Source organism: Thamnophis elegans, chromosome 4, assembly GCF_009769535.1.
Source record: "Thamnophis elegans isolate rThaEle1 chromosome 4, rThaEle1.pri, whole genome shotgun sequence".
Lineage (NCBI taxonomy): Eukaryota > Metazoa > Chordata > Lepidosauria > Squamata > Colubridae > Thamnophis > Thamnophis elegans.
In genome coordinates, this window is record NC_045544.1 from 71,783,116 (window position 1) to 71,803,160 (window position 20,045).

General features: G+C 39.2%; 1 protein-coding gene across 1 annotated transcript in view; it reads left to right on the forward strand.

The window, feature by feature from the left end:
• KIF26B (kinesin family member 26B) overlaps positions 1–20,045 on the forward strand; it is a 330,120-nt gene continuing 310,075 nt past the window's right edge. Inside the window, exons 1-2 of the mRNA XM_032214888.1 lie at positions 1–63; positions 752–1,153. Of these exons, the coding sequence (XP_032070779.1) occupies positions 1–63; positions 752–1,153 (465 nt within the window). The remainder of the gene's footprint in view (positions 64–751; positions 1,154–20,045) is intronic.

Here is a 20,045-nt window from a genome sequence, read left to right on the forward strand (position 1 = left end):
ATGAATTCGGTGGCTGGGAATAAAGAGAGAATCGCAGTCACCACCCGCAACAGGAAATATGGGGTAAGTTAGTCCTCAGGTCAGGGCACACAAGGATGCTTGAGAGACCTCTGTATATGTGTGTGGGTTTTTTTTACACAAAAGGGTAGCCTTGCATGCGGATCTAAGCCGCCTGTTAAACGGAATGTTCCCAATCCAGGTGCAGTTGGTATACATATATCTCAATCAGGCAAGGTCTGGTCCGACATCAGAAAATTGCGTGAAATAAATCGGGACAGGTTGCTTTCCCTAGAGCTGCTCGGCTCCCGGTTGCCTGTAGCGAACTTTTGCAGCCACCCCCCACCCCGGGGTTCCATTTCATTGCCTAAGAGCCTCTTTGGGGTAGCTTCCACCCTCCCCCCAGTACCTGGGATGCCTTTCCTCCAAAGGTAGCTACAGTCAGTCCTGACTCGGGCGAAGGAAGTAAGTGGGGGGGGGGGGGGAGAGAAGAAAAGAGCTATTACCACTCATCTGAGCTCCTTGGGGACGTGTATGCATAGGACGCCTCCCTTTCAATTTTCTCGGGGAGAAAAAAATCGCCCCCCAGGTCTCCTTGAGTGGAAATCAGAGAAGGGTCTGAGAGGTGGGGCGTTTTCTCCTGTTTGGGGCTATTGTGGTTGCTAATCTCAATCCCGGGTTTGATCGATCGATAGATGTCCCTTGGCTGCCCGCTTTCCCCTCTGAATAATCTGCTCCCCTTTCCTCCGCTCAGGTGAACGACTCTTGCTCCCCCACCAAACCCGCGGCGCCCTTCTCGCCGGAAAGCTGGTACAGGAAAGCTTACGAGGAGTCCCGGTCCAGCAGCCGCCCCGCCCCAGAAGGAGCCGGCTCTGTGGTGGGCTCCTCCGGTACCCCTTCGCCTGGATCGGGAACCTCCTCGCCCGGCTCCTTCACCGGCTCGCCGGGTCCCGCTTCCCCGGGGATCGGCACCAGCTCGCCGGGCTCTTTAGGTGGCTCGCCCGGCTTCGGCACCGGCTCACCCGGTTCCGGCAGCGGAGGAGGCTCCTCCCCGGGCTCCGATCGCGGCGTGTGGTGTGAGAATTGCAACGCCCGCTTGGTGGAGCTGAAGAGACAGGCGCTCAAACTGCTGATCCCGGGGCCCTACAGTCCCAAGGTGAGTGGAGCGGGGCCGCCGCCCTCCTCTCTTGGCTTGTCCCGTCTTGGGCTGCCTGAGCGGAGAGGGAAGGGCCACCCGATCGCCCGTGTGCGCGGCAAGGCTTGAAAACAAGGCGTGGGGACGGAGGGGGAAGTGGGAGTGGAGTGGACCTCCTCGGTTTTGCGAGAGCAACCTTGGACAAACGGATGCGCGTCCCAGCTGGATTGGAGTGCAAAGTCAGCGCAACCGCGGGATAGTGGACCCGCAATCATTAAGAATATAGTCCTTGGAGCCCAGGTGGCCCAAAATTTGAAATGTTGGGCGTAAGTTTCATTTTTTCTTTATAAATAGCCCTTTAGGTTTTAGGCACTTGTGAATTCACATTGCAATGTGGATTCCCAGGGTCAAGGGCAGAAGGGTTGTGAAGTACAACTCCCAGGGGCTCCAACAAAGGGAGTTGTAATTATAGAGCAGAGGTCTTCAAACTTGGCAACTTTAAGACTTGTGGACTTCTACTCCCAGAATTCTCCAGCCACAAGTCTTAAAGTTGCCAAGTTTGGGGACCCCTGTTCTAGAGCGACCAGAAATCCATAGGTCTCCTAAGCCCTACCCAGAACTTTAGTAAGCTTTGGCTGCTATGAATAACTCATATCTATTGCATATGTAGATGATTATTGTATGGCCCAAGAAAGGATTTGCTGGAAATGCTGTCCATATGAAGTGGTTTTGGTTAATCTTGGAATAACCCTGGACAAGTTACCATTTCTCACAGTTTTTGAATGGAAACCACACTTTACAAGTTATGCTGATTTTTGGTCCCAGTACTTAATAATGGAACCCTCCATTGGCAAATCTTGCAGCTCCTTATCTGCAAGAGCTGCAAGCTCCAATCTTCCTTTCTTGAATTTTGCCTCTTCCAACAGTTGCGTTTAGTTATTTCCATAATCCTGATAGTATGACTATTAATGGTAGCAGCTACAGTTAGATTCCTTTAATCTATATCAGGGGTGTCAAAGTTGCTGCCTGGTGGGCCGAAAGCGTCACGCACTGACAATGCGCAAAGGGGATAATGCGCAAAGGGGGAAAAAGTCATGATACCTCACATGATGACAATGTGACACCGTGGGTTTGACACCTCTGATCTATATAAATCAAATGATAAAGGACTAAGTTTCATTGAGTCAGTGTGGTTTTGGGTGGAAATTAGCTACTGAATGCATTTTACAATATACAATATGTCTAGATGTCAGGAAGAAAAATTTTAGACTGATCTTTTCCTCAACAAACTATCTTCATGTACAGCATTTTCTTGAATGGAATATTAATAAGAGTTCATTCCTGCAGTCTGGACTGATGCAACTGAAACAGGTTTTGCAACTTAATGAAAAAGATCCATAGTTTAATGTCTACTGAATTCATAGATAGAGCATGTTACAGTAATCATGGCATAACAGCACTTGTGGAACAAAACCCATTGAACATTTGTAAATTTTAACATACAAAATACATAGCTATTTATTTGATGCAGCATTTGAGATTTTGAAATGTGTAAATCTGCATAAAAACATATAATTTGTTCAGTATACGGTTTAGTTCTCTAGGTAGTTTTGTACTTACAAGCATTCATTTAGTGACTGTTCAAAGTTACGATGCCACTGAAAAAAGTGACTTATGACCATTTTTCACACTTAGAACCATTGCAGCATCCTCATGGTCATGTGATCAAAATTCGGGCACTTGGCAACTGGCATGTATTTATGACAGTTGCACTGTCCCCAGGGTCATGTGATCACTATTTGTAACCTTTCCAACCAGCTTTTGACAAGCAAAATCAATGGAGAAAGACAGATTTGCTTAACAACCGTGAAAAAAAGGTTGTAAAATGGGGCAAAGCTCATTTAACTGCCTTGCTTAGCAATGGAAATTTTGGGCTCAATTGTGGTCATATGTCAAGGACTACTTGTCATGACATAAATGCTTTGCAATGTGATCCTATTCATGCCCACTCAGAAGTGTGTTTATTTGAGTTGAGTGAAGGACATTGTTGTTCAGTTGCTTTTGTGAGTCGGAGGATATTTTTAAAGGATCGTGCTTCAGGAACTGCTACATTCTATTCTTGCAAGGCCAGGCTTGTTTTGTCAGTGATAATACATACCCACAGTCTTCTGTTGACCTCTTTTTTATAGCCTTTAATTTTACCAGATATCGGGATCTTCTTTCTTGCTTCCCTTTAGAAGCCTTAGCTTTGTTTTTAAGGCATTCCATGAACAAACTGGTTTTATATCATCTGTGTTCCATGAAACTCATTCACAGTGCTTGATGTTCTCAGCAATTTTTTCCATAAATCAAAGACATACGTTTTTTTTCTTTTAAAAATGTCCAGCTTTCTGAACAGTGTTTTGCAAATGGGCTTGACAATGTGTAGTTTCTTTGATATTATGATTGTGCATTTTAATACTTTGTGTATGTCTTATCACAGTCTTGCTTACAAGTAGCAGACATCTCTTTATTTCATGGCTGCCACCACTATTCGTATTCCTATTAATTTTTCAATACAATTACAGACTTAAATTTTCTGTACGGTATATATCTGTTACGCAGGCTTCCTTTTAATTCATTTTACAGTTAATAATGATTGTGATGGCCACTGAGAACATCACTTGCTCAGTTCAGCATTTTTCCAGTATAATTTTAAAAACAATCTTAGTTGTATTCTGTATTTTATTGTCCTATAATTTAGTTTAATAACATTTCTGCCACAATGTCTTTTCTATAGCTTTTTCTCTGTTGACATTGACATCATATTTTATCATAATTTCTAATGCAATTAGACAGCCTGACTTTGATAGCATTTTGGGATTTGTTTTTAATTATGAAATGTAGGTTAAGAAGTTTGAAATTAAAAAACAAAATTACCAGCGGTTAAGTTAAAGAGGATGGATTTTTGGATTAAAGTTAGAGTTGGAGTTAACCCAAGTTGCTCTCAATGCTGTGTTGATTGCATAAGATGGGGAATTTGTCAGACCTAGTTTTCCCAAGCTAGTTCTTCCAAATATTTTGACACTGCAATTCTTGGATTTTTGAGCCAGCATTTGGAACATGCTAAATTGGAGACTATTGAAGTACTAGCATAAATGTCTGCAGTAAAGATGATCTTGTGGTTATGGGTAATGAAAACAAACATTGTCAGAAAGTCATAGCTTGTGTATACCATATTGTAACTGAAATACCTAACACTAGTGGAAATGTAGAGCATTATATGTATATGGCAAATATAATTTGCTTAGACGGGTAACAAGGTCTTGCTTTGTCCTATCTGAAGAATTAATGCATGCTCATCTCATGGAATGTAGAACATAGGAGTAACAGCTCTCATGTCATATCTTTCAACATATAATAATATTATTATGAGGATTATAACTTGAGCATCACGCAGCGAGGTAAACGCTCCTCCTCTCCTAGCTCCTGCCCACCTAGCGATTCGAAAGCAAGCTAATGTGAGTAGATAAATAGGTAGCACTTTGGTGGGAAGGAAACAACACTCCTCAACATCATGCTGCATGATTGCAGAAATGTCTTCCGTCAGCCTTGGATAGTCCTTAAAACAGAGATGAGCAACATCCCCTATAGTCAGCAACATCTAGCAGAGTAAAATTTGCAGGGACTCCTTTTCCTTTTCCTTATCTTTATAATATACCATTACTATATACTATGTATGATTATACATATTGCTGTTCTAATTTTTTCCCTCCAGTTGGATCATATTACAAGTGACCAATTTCTTGCTTTTGAATGACTTTGCACAATCTTGATTTTTAGCAATTACAGTAGTTAAACTACACTGAATATGATAGAATACTATTTTGAAACTATATTATTTCATTCAAACAATTAATCATCAAATCCTCATTTAATGGCAAGTGCTACACAACACAAGAAAATATTTAATATTATTTAGGCGAGAGCTTTCCAATTGTCATTCCTTTATTATCTGGGACTATAAAGATTGTAATTTAATAAGGACATAGAAACCCAGGGAATATATTGTTTCCTAGGATACATACAAATGACAAATTTTGTATATATCATTCAGAAACATGCAATCAGTTATGCCACTGCACAGATTATAATGATTGTGCAAAACAAAGTCTTGGCACGCCTGCTGTTGAGTGCACTTCAAGGGGAACAAGGAGCCAGTTCAGATGAAGATATGTGATACCCAACTAAGACCAATAGAAGATAATATTTGTAGTTCAGGGGTGAACTGTGGGGTTCTTGGTGCTCTCTGAGCTTGATTGCAAGAAAACAACCAAGCTCAGAGAACACCAAAGACCCCACACAGCTAAGAATATGGTATTGCTATGAAACAAGCTTGAGAAGATTGCGTGCAGCTTGCTTTGCTTTTCCCCAGTTTAATTAATTTCTGTTCCTTTATGCGAAGGGCAATATATTGCAGTTTGAATTAACAGCTAGTTTTGAAGCTTGTTACAAATGCAAGACACTGAGGTCTTAGAGTTGATTCTCCCCTTTGGATTGCAGGCTGACTTATCATATTTTTAATGCTTCTCTGTAGCACTATTTATTATTTTGGTTTATACCCTGCCTTTCTGCCAGAAGGACACCAAGGCAGTTTATAATCTAGAATGAAATAATAAGGAAATAAAAACAATTTAAATTCCTGTAGCAAAAAAATGGATCAAACACTTAGATGAATAACATCAGACTCTTTAAATGCAGACTCTGAATAATTGTATTGTATAGCAACACATAAGTGTTAAAATAGTAGAGAATAGGATAGATTATAATGTCTTCCCTGAAATTCAGTTTTCTCCCGCTCCCCGGGTGTTTTACAGCTTTAACATCTAGGACCTGATGGCTAACCTTTACTGCACCGAGTGCTGAAAGCACATCACACCCATAATGCAATGTGCATGTGCCCCCCATGTGCCCCACTTCCCAAGTGCATGCATGTGCCCCACATACTCCCTGCCTCCCTGCGCATGCCCCTCTCCCCACATGCTACCTCCATGCCCCTCTCCCCACATGGGCTCTGCCCCCCATGTGTGCACATGCGACCCCCATGTGGGGGTTGGCCCCCACACATATGTGTGTGTCTCCCATATGCACCCCGGCCCCCGCTTGTGCACGGCAGAGACCAAAAAACCAGCTGGCATGTGCAGTGGAGCTGAGCTGGAATGATAGCTTGCATGCCCTCAGAGAGGGCTCTGCGTGCCACCTGTGGCACGTGGGCCATAGATTTGCCATCACGGATCTAGGAGCTTTGAAAGGGTACCTGTCTTGTGGTTGGGAGTTTATAGTCAAGGAGATGGTAATTTATTTTATTTTTTGGCATATACATGAGAACTTTGTTCAGAAGATTCTGGCTTGGAAAACCAAGCCCAAAATGGAATAAAAGATACTAGCATTGGGTATATAGCCCCCTCAAATCAATAAATTACCATTGCAACATTTGTCTCTAGTTACAGAAAGAGGTTCCAAAGTTGGACTCATGGTTTTATGGCAGGGATATGAACCATAGCATCTCTCATTTTAGAAATTAAACACTGTGGGACAGGTTTTCTGTGGATTATGAGAAGAGCTCTGCATATGTAATGTCATTCTCTGAACAATTGCTTCTTTGTTTGGATTGGCTTTAAAGCAGTTTGGTGAAATGTACCCCCCCCCCCAGCAGTTTCCCTTTCAAAGCAGCAGGATTGGAATACCACTGGCATTGCATTAAAGGTTGAACAAGTCCAAGAGCTTCATTGGGGACTCTTTTAAGCATTGCTCTCTTCCATAGTAATCTTGTAAATGTGGTTGAGCCAGTGGGGTGAATGAATGAGACAGAATGCCAGTTGGCTTGCAGCGTCAGGCCCAAATGTTATCAATTGGTAATATTTACACACATACTTGAAGCAATTGTTTTTGGTGGCTTAAATCAACAAGCATAAAGTTAAAATACTGCTTTTGAAGGTTCCCGAACACTTGTTTGTTCAGTTTCACTTTTCACTATTTATTGATAGCGCTCTTTGAAATAAAATACAGATGACCCTAAATTTCTGAATGGGATGCTCTATGTTTGCACAGCAAATTTGATAATTTCTTTTATCAACATCCAAGAGTTGGTATCTCCAAATATGCAAATGAAAATACAAAAAAGGTTGAATCTAAAGAAATGTCCCTTTGAATTGCAACCTGTGACTATACCATTAAAGCAAGTCATTTATTGTTGCTACCCTATTACTCTGAGAATGCCTTTCCTTTCTTGCCTCCACTGTATTTTGCTGTTAGCAGGCCTTTGCTAGGCCGCATCTGGCAGCAAAACTTCTAGAGGATATGGCAGGTAGCTAGGTAGGACTTGCAAAGTCTGCACATCTAGCCACACAGGACGGATATAGCCGACCACAAAATGTTCTTGATACCTGTAGAATTTGCTTGTTTTGTACTTGCTTGGAAAACAGCTAAAGTAGGGCACACACGTGAAACTTAGGAAGCACGCAGTTATTAATTCTGTTATTGGTCTAGATGCATAATTTGTAACCAATGACATTTGCAAGGTTTGCAAACCTCATTTGCGTATGAAAGTTTATATATTCAGCTTTGCTACATAATAAAGTTGTCATTTCACCCAGAGAGATCTCGTGTCCTCAAGTTCTTTCTAGGATTGGCTTCGTGGGTGACCCCCCTTGATTGTTGTGCCCAGGTGCCGCCCTGGAGAAGCCGTTTCCTCCAGGGACGGACTGGTGAACAACAATTTATCATAAGGTTTGCTGGGTCAGCAGTTAAGAGTCTGCCTGAAGGCACTGAGCACCAAAAATAGTGCGGCTACTTCTGAGATAGCATCCTTCAGATGCATTGAGATGGGAATTTCCAGAAATTCCATTTAATATAGCCATCTGGAGGACCCCCATTTAAGAAAGGTTTTAGAAATGCAGAAACATAGATATAGAATATACGCAGAAGAAAAAAGAATGACATGATGCAGTGAGAGTGACTTGAAAGTACCTACATTTCATAACTATAAAATTAAAAAGTTTTTTTTTTAAAAAACTATTGTTAAAAATGTATGATACTCACAATTATCCTATTTGCAAGAAATAGTAATGGTGCCAAAGTGCCTATAATAAATAATTACCCAGTGCGTGAATGTTAATAAACACTTTTGTTCTGCTTCTTTTCTGCCAACCCACAGGTTAAAACAAGGATTCAAATTGCTTTCTTATGTTTGCCTTGTTTGGGAATGGAAAATCAGGAGTCCTGTCTCAAATGGGAAACTACAAGTAGTTCTCGACTTACAACCACAATTGAGCCCAGTATTTATGTTGCTAAGTGAGAAATTTGTTAAGTGAGTTTTGCTCTGTTTTACGACTTTTCTTGCCACCTTTGTTAAGTGAATCACTGCAATTGTTAAATTAGTAACACAGTTGTTAAGCAAATCTGGCTTTCCCATTGACTGATCAAAATAATTAGACTGTTCCTTCCCCTCCCATATTAAGACACAAGAACTGGGACTTTATAAGATTTTACTTGAAATGGGTAAAATGGATGTGTTTCACTCCTGTTTTCTCCTGATCCATTTTGTTGCAGTTGCTTTGAGATAACATGTTTTACATGTTCTCCTTTTATGGGCCAAGCAAAACAGTGGGTAGTGTTTAATTAAAGTTTTAAGAAGTTGTGTTCATATAATAGTTTTTGGCTATACTCATTTAAAAATCTGGAAGTTATAAGCCAACACATCTGGAGAGCACTGAAGAGAGAAAGACTACATAAAAATATTTTCAATGGCTTAAATTTATGACCTACTATATTTAGAGTAACTTGAGACTTTTGACTACATTGTGGCCACTATACAGTTATGAGAATTGTATAGCATTATTGGAAGAATGATCAACTCTGTGTTCTTGTCCATTCATCATTTGTGAATCCAGCTGATTTAGCCTTTTTGTTGACTCCTGCTGAGAGCAGTGTAGAAATTTCATTAGCTCTAATAACTTGTCAGCAAAAGTCCTTTATAAACCTAGACGGCAATATATGTTTTAGATGTTGCACTTATTGCTTATTTAAAATGTACTTCACTTGTATATTTGATGGTACGGCAACAGTAAATAATGAAAAAATCCATGATATGTAATAAAAGCATAGCTTTTACTATTTCTTAAATATGTAGTGCACATGTATCTTTCCGTGGACTTTGAAGTTTGCATATATGTGAACCAAATGCTTAAAAAAAATTGTTTTGTGATCGGACTGATCCTTAGACATGAAATTATGCAGCCAAGCATATTTTGTACAGAAAACTGAATGTTTGACCTGGAACAAGAGTACATTTGACAAGCTCATAGTTATCACTGAAGTGTGGAACATTAACTTTAACACAAAACGTTTACTCACAGTACGTCAACAGGAAGAGAATTTAGGAACTATGGTTACAGAGTACATAGCTAACCTCTAATGAGAAAACTCCATATCTTAATTTAACTATTTCAACTCTATCCCCTGGCATGTTTCTGGGAAAAGGAATATGCCTTCTTTTTCTTTAACTGATAAATGCACATGATAGAAAGTATTTTCAGTTAAAATATATTTATCTAACAAGCTAAGCTATAGTTATTCTTCAGTTATATTTTCTGGAGGAACAAAAGAAGTGACTTCATTATTACGAAAATATAAAAGGAGCCCTTCAGAAAGTTGCTAAGGCTGTTCTTGGTCCAGATTTTGTTTCTCACAATGATCAACCAAATAGTTCTCAGAAGAGGAAGAAACTTTCTCCCTGCAGTTATCCTCCTGTGAACTGGTATTTGTAGGATCGCTATCACCATCTGGAGATAACACTATCACTCATTTTGTGTGTCCTCTCTGCAAAGTCTGAAAGATAAAATGCTGGATGGAGAGATAGGATTGTATCCCCTGTAAGAAAATGATGTGTTTTGGAAATCATCCACACTCATTTTTGATTTCTTGCATAATTTTGCTTATTTGGTTTTTATTTCCTCCAGGTTTGCAAAAAACAAAACAAAAATAAAAATGCCTCCCCACCCCCACCCCACCCAATACATCCCTAGGTAGATCCAGCTTCCTTTTCGTGTCCTATTTAAAAAGCTAGCAGGGCTTCAAATATTTGCCTCTACTTTTTGCTTTATCAGTAATGCGCAATATTGATAATATTGAAAAAGTCCCATTGCTAATATAATGGAAAACAGTTCCATTTCCACTTATGAGTACTTAGAGACATTCCTAGCTGAGATTAGGCCATAGCTTAGCAAATGGCAAAATAATGGAACTTGTTCATGTTCATCTAGACCTTTAATTTGTGAATAAACATAGCCAGATTTTATAGAGACTTAATTTTGTAGTGCAAAAATCTCTGTCAGTCCAAATAGAATTATTGCATTAGAAGTGTGAATTTAAATAGCTGGGAGCAATAATTTGTCTGCATTTCAGAGGATTAAGCCTATAATACTTTAGGCAGCAATAGCTAGTCTTTTGTAATTGCAGGATAGGTCATAATACCAAAGCACAAAACTATGGACAGAATATTTTCCAGTTGCATGTATGCCAACTGAATTTTCTAAAGATTATTTCTTTACCTTCATACTGCTTTTTAAAGCCTCCTCTTAAAATAACAATTATTCAAGTAAAATAAGCATTATGTATTAATGTTCTCTTCTATTGGAATAAGTGTTATTTCAACAGAAAAATATTTTATGATTTAAAAAATATTTATTATTGCTTTTTGACAATATTTTCTTCTTAATATACTTACCATGCTAAGGACTTATTTCCTTGAAATGCACTGGCACATTTGCATCTGCCTTAAAGAACTATGAAAACATAATGTTTAAAGTAAAGTATTATACTGGTATTTGCTGACACATGTCTGCATAATGTGTTTCTTTCCATTCTGGAAGACTTCCATTCTGTCTTGTATGAGGTGTTGGCAGTGGTGAAATTCAAAAATTTTCCCTACCGGAAAATTATGGGTGTGGCTTGGTGGGCATTTGACTGGGCAGGTGTGGCTTGATGGCCGCTTGACCAGGCGTGCGTGGCTTGGTGGTCATGTGACCGGGTCACATGACCCGGTGGTCATCTGACTCACACACAATGTAAAAGCAGCTGGACTTCACACAAAATGTCCCATGCAACAAGCAGAAACCACACAGACAATCAGGCACAGCTGATTGTCACACAGCTGATCAATAGTAAAAAAAATGCTAAAAAAATGTTAACAAAAAGTTCCAACTATTTGGCACAGCTGAATGTCACACAGCTGGTCGTTGGAACATTTTTTTTGCTTTTTAAAGCATTTTTTTTACTACCAGTTCAGTGAAACGGTAGCATTTTTTACTACTGGTTCGGGCGAACCGGCCTGAACAGGTAGCATTTCACCCCTGGGTGTTGGTACCCTAATCTCTGACCTCCCCAGAAGAAAAGTGTGTATACAAGAAATAATCTGGTGTCACTTGGGTTCAGAAACAGAAATAAGCATAGAAGCACAGAGTCAGTGGGGCCAGTTGGAGCTCAGAAGATCATCCAATTGCAGGGGCTTTTAGTGTTGGCATAAAATGATGAAAGCCTACTTGTGTGCTGGAAAACAGCTCATCCAACTTCAGAAGTGGCTGGCTACCCAGATAGAATCTCAGTTGTGAAAATACTGTATGTCTTTAATGGCGAGTGAATCATGTCCCTTCTGAGACAGACTGTGTGGATAAGTCCTTATAGAGAAGATTTGTGTAGGACAGAAATTTAGAGTAATCTGTGTGGTGCATGCATCCTCTTTTGGATGAAATCCTCATTTTTATTATAGTTACTTAAATCTCACTTTTCCCCTTGACAGGTTTTATGCTAATGAATTGGTTGTGGCACTACTTTGGATATTTTCCCCACAAATACATATCCATGAATGAAAGTTGTAAAGCTACTTTTGAGAATATTTGAAAATCTGAGTGCTGCTAAATTCTCCAAGAATCAAGTAACTTCGTTTCCTAAAGGTTTACATTCCTTTTCATTAGAAAATTGTTAACATTTAGCTTTCAGAGTGAGAAGAGAATTTCATTGAAGACTTATTCCATAATCATTTTTTGTTCTTCATTGAATGCATTATCTTTCTCAAATCTGGGTCAGCAGCACTATAAACTGGGCAACCTGCCCAATTCACTGGATTGTCAAAAGCAAGATAGTTTTTAAAAAAAATAGGGGGTGGAGTGTAAAAGAATTCACACCGAGTCAGCTGCATCAGCAGTAATATCCTGGATTATTTTTGGAACGCTGGATGATTGGGATGGTTCCAAACAACCAAACAGATTGACAGCTTGCTGTGTCGTTCTTTGCAGAACCATTATGTCATGAATTTTTATTCAGTTCTGGTTTCTGCATGTGTTTGAAGCATTGAGAAAACAAAGGCTAAATATATATTGCAAATTGAGCCAGTTCAATTTGGAAAGAGGCTGAACAAAATTTAAGTATCTCAGGGAAATAACCGGAAGCCTTGTGTCCATACTACAAGCTCATTAGTTTGAGTGAATGTTGTGTAACACCTTAGTCTACTTACATGTCAGAGGCATAAAGAGGTTGATCATACCTAGGATTATGTCGTTTAAAATGCAGGCACAGAATGCCTGTTTTGAATGTTGGTTAAGTCAGAAATTATTAAGGGCTAAGAATTTACTACTCTATAAAGAATGACATAATATGTCAGGAAGAGAGGCCAGCTGGAATCTTCTTCATTATGCTAGTGTCTTGAAGTGAAGGTCTATTTAATCAGATGATCTTTCTTTTTATATTTGGAAGTGGAGCAATCTCAGGAAGATTCATTTTAAGTTGCCTATTCATTTTTATTTAATGGTTAGATTTATATCCTTAGAAGCTCAAGGGAGCTTATAGAGCATGGGGGAACAGTCTACATTTTGTCCCAACAATAATCCTGCCCTAAAGTAAACCAGCGAGCTTCTATCCACAACTTTTGTCCCTGCAGGAATTTATAATTATTTTTTGATGAGCTGATGCTTAATCTGTATTTACAGTTTATTTTTACTCTGCGATAAATATTCTCACATGGATATCCTTAAATAGAATTTTATTTTGATTTTTAGAAGTTGGCTGCCAATTTCTCTTCTATTCACAACTCAAGGTTTTCTTTTAATCAAAAATCCAGTAAGACGTATGAACTTCAACTCCCAGAATTCCCCAGCCAGTTCTAATTCAGTGGAAAAGTCAAGGCTTAATGCTCATAATTTCTAGCTAGTATATTTGATTAAGGCAAAGTGTGGGGAGCTAGCCAAGCTCTAGAGGCAATATTACTCTTTTTGCCCTTTTGTTTATTGATGGCTAGTGAAGGGGAAAAAAGGCATTTCTGGAGAAAATTGAAAGCTGTGACTCTTGTTTCTCCTTCTGTAATGGATCCTATTAACAGTTAACAAGTCTCTTAAATTAGGTTAATGTTGGTGGTACCATTCCCTGTTTTTCCCCTGGAAGGATTAGCACACTCTAAAGCTGCAGTGTACAAGCATTTTCATCAAATTGTTTCCTGCAGTGATGTTGGGATTACCAAAATGTCAACATATTCAAGGCGGCAATAATGCTGTAAGTAATTTTGATAACAGTTTGTTTGTTCACTTACTGAATTTCCGCTTCAGGTTTTCTAAAAGGCTTTTATGCACTGTTTTTGCATACAAATTCTTCAGAGGCTATCTTTGAAAATGGTTCAGAAATTGTGTTTGTGTTTATTGTTTATGAAGAGGAAATAACAGAAAAAAACAAAAATATTAATGATACTTTATACATATAAAATTATTCCATTTCTAAACAATAAAAACATTACATAAAATCATATTGGTCTACCTTTTAATTATATTAATAAAGACACATTTCATATGCAAGGTGCAAACATTTTTTCATTGTTTGAAACTTGGAATAACAATATGTTGGTCTCAAAACAAAACAGGCTTATTTTGCTATGCTATATGCATGAAGATGAAACTTTTGGTCACCTAATGAGAAGGAAGGACTCATTGGGAAAGAGCCTAATGCTGGGAAAGATTGAGAGCAAAAGGAGAAGGGGATGACAGAGAATGAGGTGGCTGGATGGAGTCACCAAAGCAGTAGGCGTGAGCTTAAATGGACTCCAGAAAATGGTATAGGACAGGAAGGCCTGGAGGAATATTGTCTTTGGGGGCACGATGGGTTGGATACGACTTCACAACTAACAACAAAGTGCATGATAAATCCAAACTTCTTCAATAAAATTCTGTATTTTTGATCTGAAGTTAAACATCACTATTAAATTTTTCCAAAACCATGGTAACAAAGTGGAACAACATTGAGAGTCTTGGTTTTCTCTAGGTTTTTTGCTCATTAATTCTATTTGTTACTGAATCACTAAAGATCCGGAATAGTTTACAGCAGTGCAGACAAAACAAAAGAAACTTCTGTATAACCATTTAAAATATCCATGGCAAGCATCATTCAAATCAAACTATCAAAGACAACAGTAGAAGACAATTACATTGAAATGAAAAATCAGTAACAATTAACTAGTCTTTTACCTCTCATTTATTTCAATCACTTTAGACACCTTATAATAAATATATCAAGTTATTTGGTCACTAAACTTCCATTTGTTTAGTTTCCATGTAGATGCATATTTCATAGAAACAAATTTCATTTTACATATTATTGCAATTGAAAATTTGCAAACTGAAAATGTTATAGATTGATCTTAATGTAATACAGTGATCCAGGTATTACTATAATTGTTATTTTTTATAACAAAGAAATACTTATTGGCAAAGTATTGATAAAATGTTTTCCCCTACCCTTTTAATACATATCGAGTAACATCTAATTCTGTCTAAATCTAAATCTTTTTTAACAGGAGTCTGTGCATTAGAAAATATGCACAATTATTGATTTATAGGCCAAATACAGAACGTGATGCTTTGATTCCGGTATCATGGGTATTTAGATCAGGGGTGTCAAACACAAGGCCCAGTGGCCTGATCCGGCCCACATGGTCTATAGATCTGGCCCGCGAGTGCACCCTGGAAATAGTGAAGGACTGGCCCGTGGTGCTTTTGCCAGCAAAAATGGGTTCCTGAGCTCTGTTTTTGCTGGCAGAGGTTGCAGGAGGCCATCCTAGCCGAAAGCCTCATTTTCACTGGCAGACTGCTTGGGCAACCACAGGCGCTCCCCAACATGAATGATGTCCTGCTGGCCATGCCCACCCTGGCCACGCCAAACACAACCCTGATGCAACCCTCAATGAAATTGATTTTGACACCCCTGATTTAGATTATTGAGTCTTGCCAAAAACGAGGCTTTTTAAGATGTCCACATCTTCTTGCATGACTGGGTGATCGCAGGACATCCTCAGATTAGAAGCTAGAATGTGACAGGAAAATGCTGGTTTCTGCACCAGGAGAATGTAGTGGTTGCTAGACTTTATAGTCTCCAAGAAAATCAAGGTCAGCTGAAGTATTAGTAAAAGAGGGGCAGGGGATTTTTACTTCTCCTCCCCAGTAATCGTGAATGCAGCCTGGCAAACTGTTCCTAAAATTCAGAACAGGTGCTTATTGAATGGAGTGTAATGTAGTTTAAGAAGTTATTGCTGCAAATAAATTGGAAAGTTCAGCAATGCATGCAGAAATACTTGATAAGACACAATAAATTATTTCAACCAGTTTGATTTAAAGTTCAGAATTTAATGGACAGGAATAAATAGCTTTCCTACATTTCAAAAACACATCATTCTGTATTTTCCTTTCCAGAGAACTTTTAGATATCAATTCATAGCATGACGTTATTAGATAGGGATGAAGGAATGCAATCAGGAAAGACTAGTATGGAAGTATGGCTAAAATGAAAATGCAGGTGTGACCATGGAAATTCCTATAAAATTATTGAAATCTAATTTCACTAATATAAATTCACTGGCAATGGTTGGGTTGTGTCTTAATGAATGAACCAGCATGAGTTGCAATAAGTTGCAAATCAGTTTTCAAATCACAATAGCTGAATTCTTACTATATTAAGCAAAATAAACCACAAGCATGAATTAAGCCAACAGACTTAGGAGGCAATCTTATTTCTGTACTAAAAACTGAACTAAGACTAGCTTTAAGTTTTTTTTAAAATAGTTGTTATTGCTTGGGAGTGACTATAGTGTATGTCTGTAGAGGGAAGGGAGAACTTATGGGATAAGTTTTAGTAATGGGGTGGAGGGAGAAACAGCAAAGATTAAGCATAAGAAGAAAAACAGACAGAAGTTGGCACAACCAAAGATACATATCAGATCACCATGTAAGATGGGATGGGATCCTTATATGTCCAGCTCCTCAGTGAAGGATCATTTCATCTGTTCTTAGTTGCCTTGCCTCCTGCTGATTTAACAGTTAAATAATGGATAGAAGGTACGGGTTTTTTGGAGTATAAGACGCACCGGAGTATAAGACTCATCAAGATTTTGAAGAGGCAAATTAAAAAAAAAGTTTTTGCACTCTGCAGACCTTGCCAAAACAGCCCGTTTTTCATCAAAAAAGGGCATGCATAGCCTTTATGAGGCTTATAGAGTGCTCCTGGGAGCGGGGGGGGGGGATGAACAAAAAACAGTCCGTTTTTCGCCCCCAGGAGCACTCTGGAAGCCTCTTAAAGTCTATGCACGCCATTTTTGCAAAGGGGGCGGGATTTCCAGAGGCCAAAAATGCTGTGTTTAGTATATAAGATGCACCCAGATTTTCAGCCTCTTTTTTGAGGGAAAAAGGTGTGTCTTATAGTCCAAAAAATACGGTACTTGTTTGATTCTCTGTACTTTAGTGTCTCTCTACATTGCCTATTTAATATTCCATTTCAGTTTAACCAAAGATGAAACATCTAAATTTGTGTAATCGTTTCGCTGAGGTGATTTCTTGTCATGATTCTTTATAAACACTGAACTGCAAATAAATATTAAAAGAGAAAGAGGAACTTTTTGTTTTTATTTTTTTAAAATTAATACTAGAATATTTCATCTTTTTTCCCTTTGGAGTTCCTAGGGAAAAAGAACACCCCAGTATGTATTTTGGCAATTCTTGTAATGCAGATGTAACTGGGAAGCCAAAGATAAGGGTTCTTTGTAGCTGTAAGATCAGAAGCAGAAAAGCATGTGGGAGAAACAAGGGCAAGAGAAGCCTGAGCTGCTTCAAACTGGTGCATTGTAATGCACACGGTTGACATTGATAAATAGCTCCCTTTAACTAGCATCTGCAGCAGATTGTCAGGCTGAGAAGAGTTCCCAGCATACCATATTCCTCTGTGTGAATGAAATCTCTGTTGAGTCACTATTTACTCATCTACCTGTGAAAAGGATGGTGGTGGGGATAACATCCATTGCCTTGTTGCAGTTTTGTTTATTTGATTTTACTTTTCATCTTCTGTAGATATAACATGCTTATTTATTCTGGTGCCTTTTGCAGGGATAGATACAGGTTATCCTGTTTTTGATTAGCCACATAGCTCCCCTCCCCCTTTTTTCAGGCTAAGTGGTTTTTAGAGTAAGTATGGGCTTTCTAAGGTCTGGAATCTTGTTTCCACTAAACAAGTGAATTAAATAGTATTCACTGTGTCTTTTGTAGCTGAAAGAATGTACAGTTAAGCAAGATAAGAACGGTATAGTCTCAAAACTACTATTCCTCATGAAAGAGAAGAGAGAATGAGTACTTTAAAAAAAGTTCATTAGTTGAGACCTCAGTGTATTAAAAAGAGTAAAGCTTGTGTATTTTTCTAAAACCCACACTTTATTTGGTATTTCACCAGGGTTAAAACTTTGTAGGATATGTATCTTGATTGACACACAATGATTTACTCACCCTCAATTGAAAATAAATTCTATTATTAACTAACTAGTTTTTAAAAGGTCAGATACCTCCTAGTATTTCAGGGTCACCTTCAAATAGAGTTTAAATGAATTTTTCTAATAATGAAACATTCATAGGTACCCCGTTCTCCTAAAAATATTGCTGTTTAAAAAGTTGTTAATGAATAACAATATTCTAGCTGACATGTTATAAAACATCCAATATTTATGATGTCCATTTGCTTGCTATTCAGTCAAGGGTGGTATGTATTACAGTTAATGACAGGATTGAACAGAATTGGTAGATCTATAACAGTGATGGCTAACCTTTTGTTCTCGCGTGCCAAAATCACTCACGGATGTGCTCATACCCATAATGCAATGCAGCCAACCCCCTGCGCATGCATGTGCTCCCCCCATGCAAAAAATTTAGCAACCAGTTCTCTGCCCGGATAGTGTGGCCATGGTGGGTATAGCCTACTTGGCCTTCTGCATCATGGTGGGGGGGGGGGAAGGCGTTTTCAGCTCCCCAGGCTCTGGAGGCTTCCTTCGAACTTCTGGAAGAGCAAAAATGGCCATCCTCTGGGCTCTGGAGGCCGGAAACAGGCCCGTTTCTGGACTTCCAGGAGGTCCATTTTTCACCCTCCCCAGGCTCTGAAGGCTTCTTTTGAGCCTCTGGGAGGGCAAAAATGTTCTCCCCTGGTCTCTGGAGGCCCTCTGGATGCTGAAATGAGCCCATTTCTGGACTTCCGGAACTTCCGCAAGGCCCATTTTTTGCCCTCCCAGAGCCTCCCCGCAGGCCCTGCACATACCTGGCATCCAAAACAGGCCTCATGGAGACTCCTGAGACCAAAAATGGAGCATGGGATCCCCACTGCACCTCCCGTGCTCGCCCCACCTCCATGCATGCACGTGTGTCTCCCGCGGTTCCACCACAAAACTGCGGTGGACTAAAGCGCGCTCGACGAAAGCGCGTACGTGACGTCATCACAGCGCGACAAAAACAGCACGCTGTGAGCGGTGAACTTAAAATTAATGCGTAAATCTAAACCTAACCCCCCCAAACCTAACCCTAAACCTAACTCTAAGCCTAACCCTTAACCTAACCCTAAACCTAACCCTAAACCTAACCCTTAACCTAACGCTAAACCTAAACCTAATGCTAACTCTTAACCTAACCCTAAATCTAACCCTAACGCTTAACGTAACCCTAAACCTAACCCTTAACCTAACCCTAACCCTAACCCTAAACCTAACCCTTACCTTTACGTGAATCGGCTTGCTTCAATTTAATTTTAATTTTAATTTAATTTATTTTTAATTTTATTTGTCGTGCTGCTGATGACGTCACGTATGCGCTTTGATCGGGCGCGCTTTAGTGGACCGCGGTTTTGACGGGTCACGGTCTCCCGCATGCATGGCAGGGATCTGAAAATCAGCTGACCAGTGGGAGGCACATATGCATGCACAGTGGAACTGAGCTGGGCAATGGCTCACGTGCCTGCAGAGGGTGGCACACATGCCATAAGTTTGTCATCACGGACCTATAAAATGCTATTAAGAGGTGAATGAGAACTAAACTGTGTAGATAGGGGGGAAATAAGCAGAATGGAAGTATGGAATGAGGAAAAAAGAGGGAAGGGAAATTTAATAAAAGCCAATACAGTAATAGTGCCAGGTCTCTTTATCAACTCTCTATTGACTTGCATTCTGAGTCAGCATGAACTAGGATAAATTCTTGCTGCTAATGCATCGTAATGTAAACCTCCTTTACAGAATGATTGCTGTACTAGGTTTTCTTCACTCATCCTTGCTTTCACTTAATTTACGTTCGGAGTTGTGCTGAAAGCAGTAAGGGACACTTCATTCCAAACCCAGTAATATTTTTCAATACATTTCCAAAGAATAAAAAAAATATTGATCTAATGTTTAGTCTCTAGAAGATTGATAAATACTGTTTATAGATATATTGAGTTTAATGTCCTCAGCAACCGGTGATTAATTTATTTTGTCCAGAGAATCAATTCTGCATTCAGTCCCTTATGTTTTCTAATTTAACTGCTGAATTTTATTGATTTAAGGATT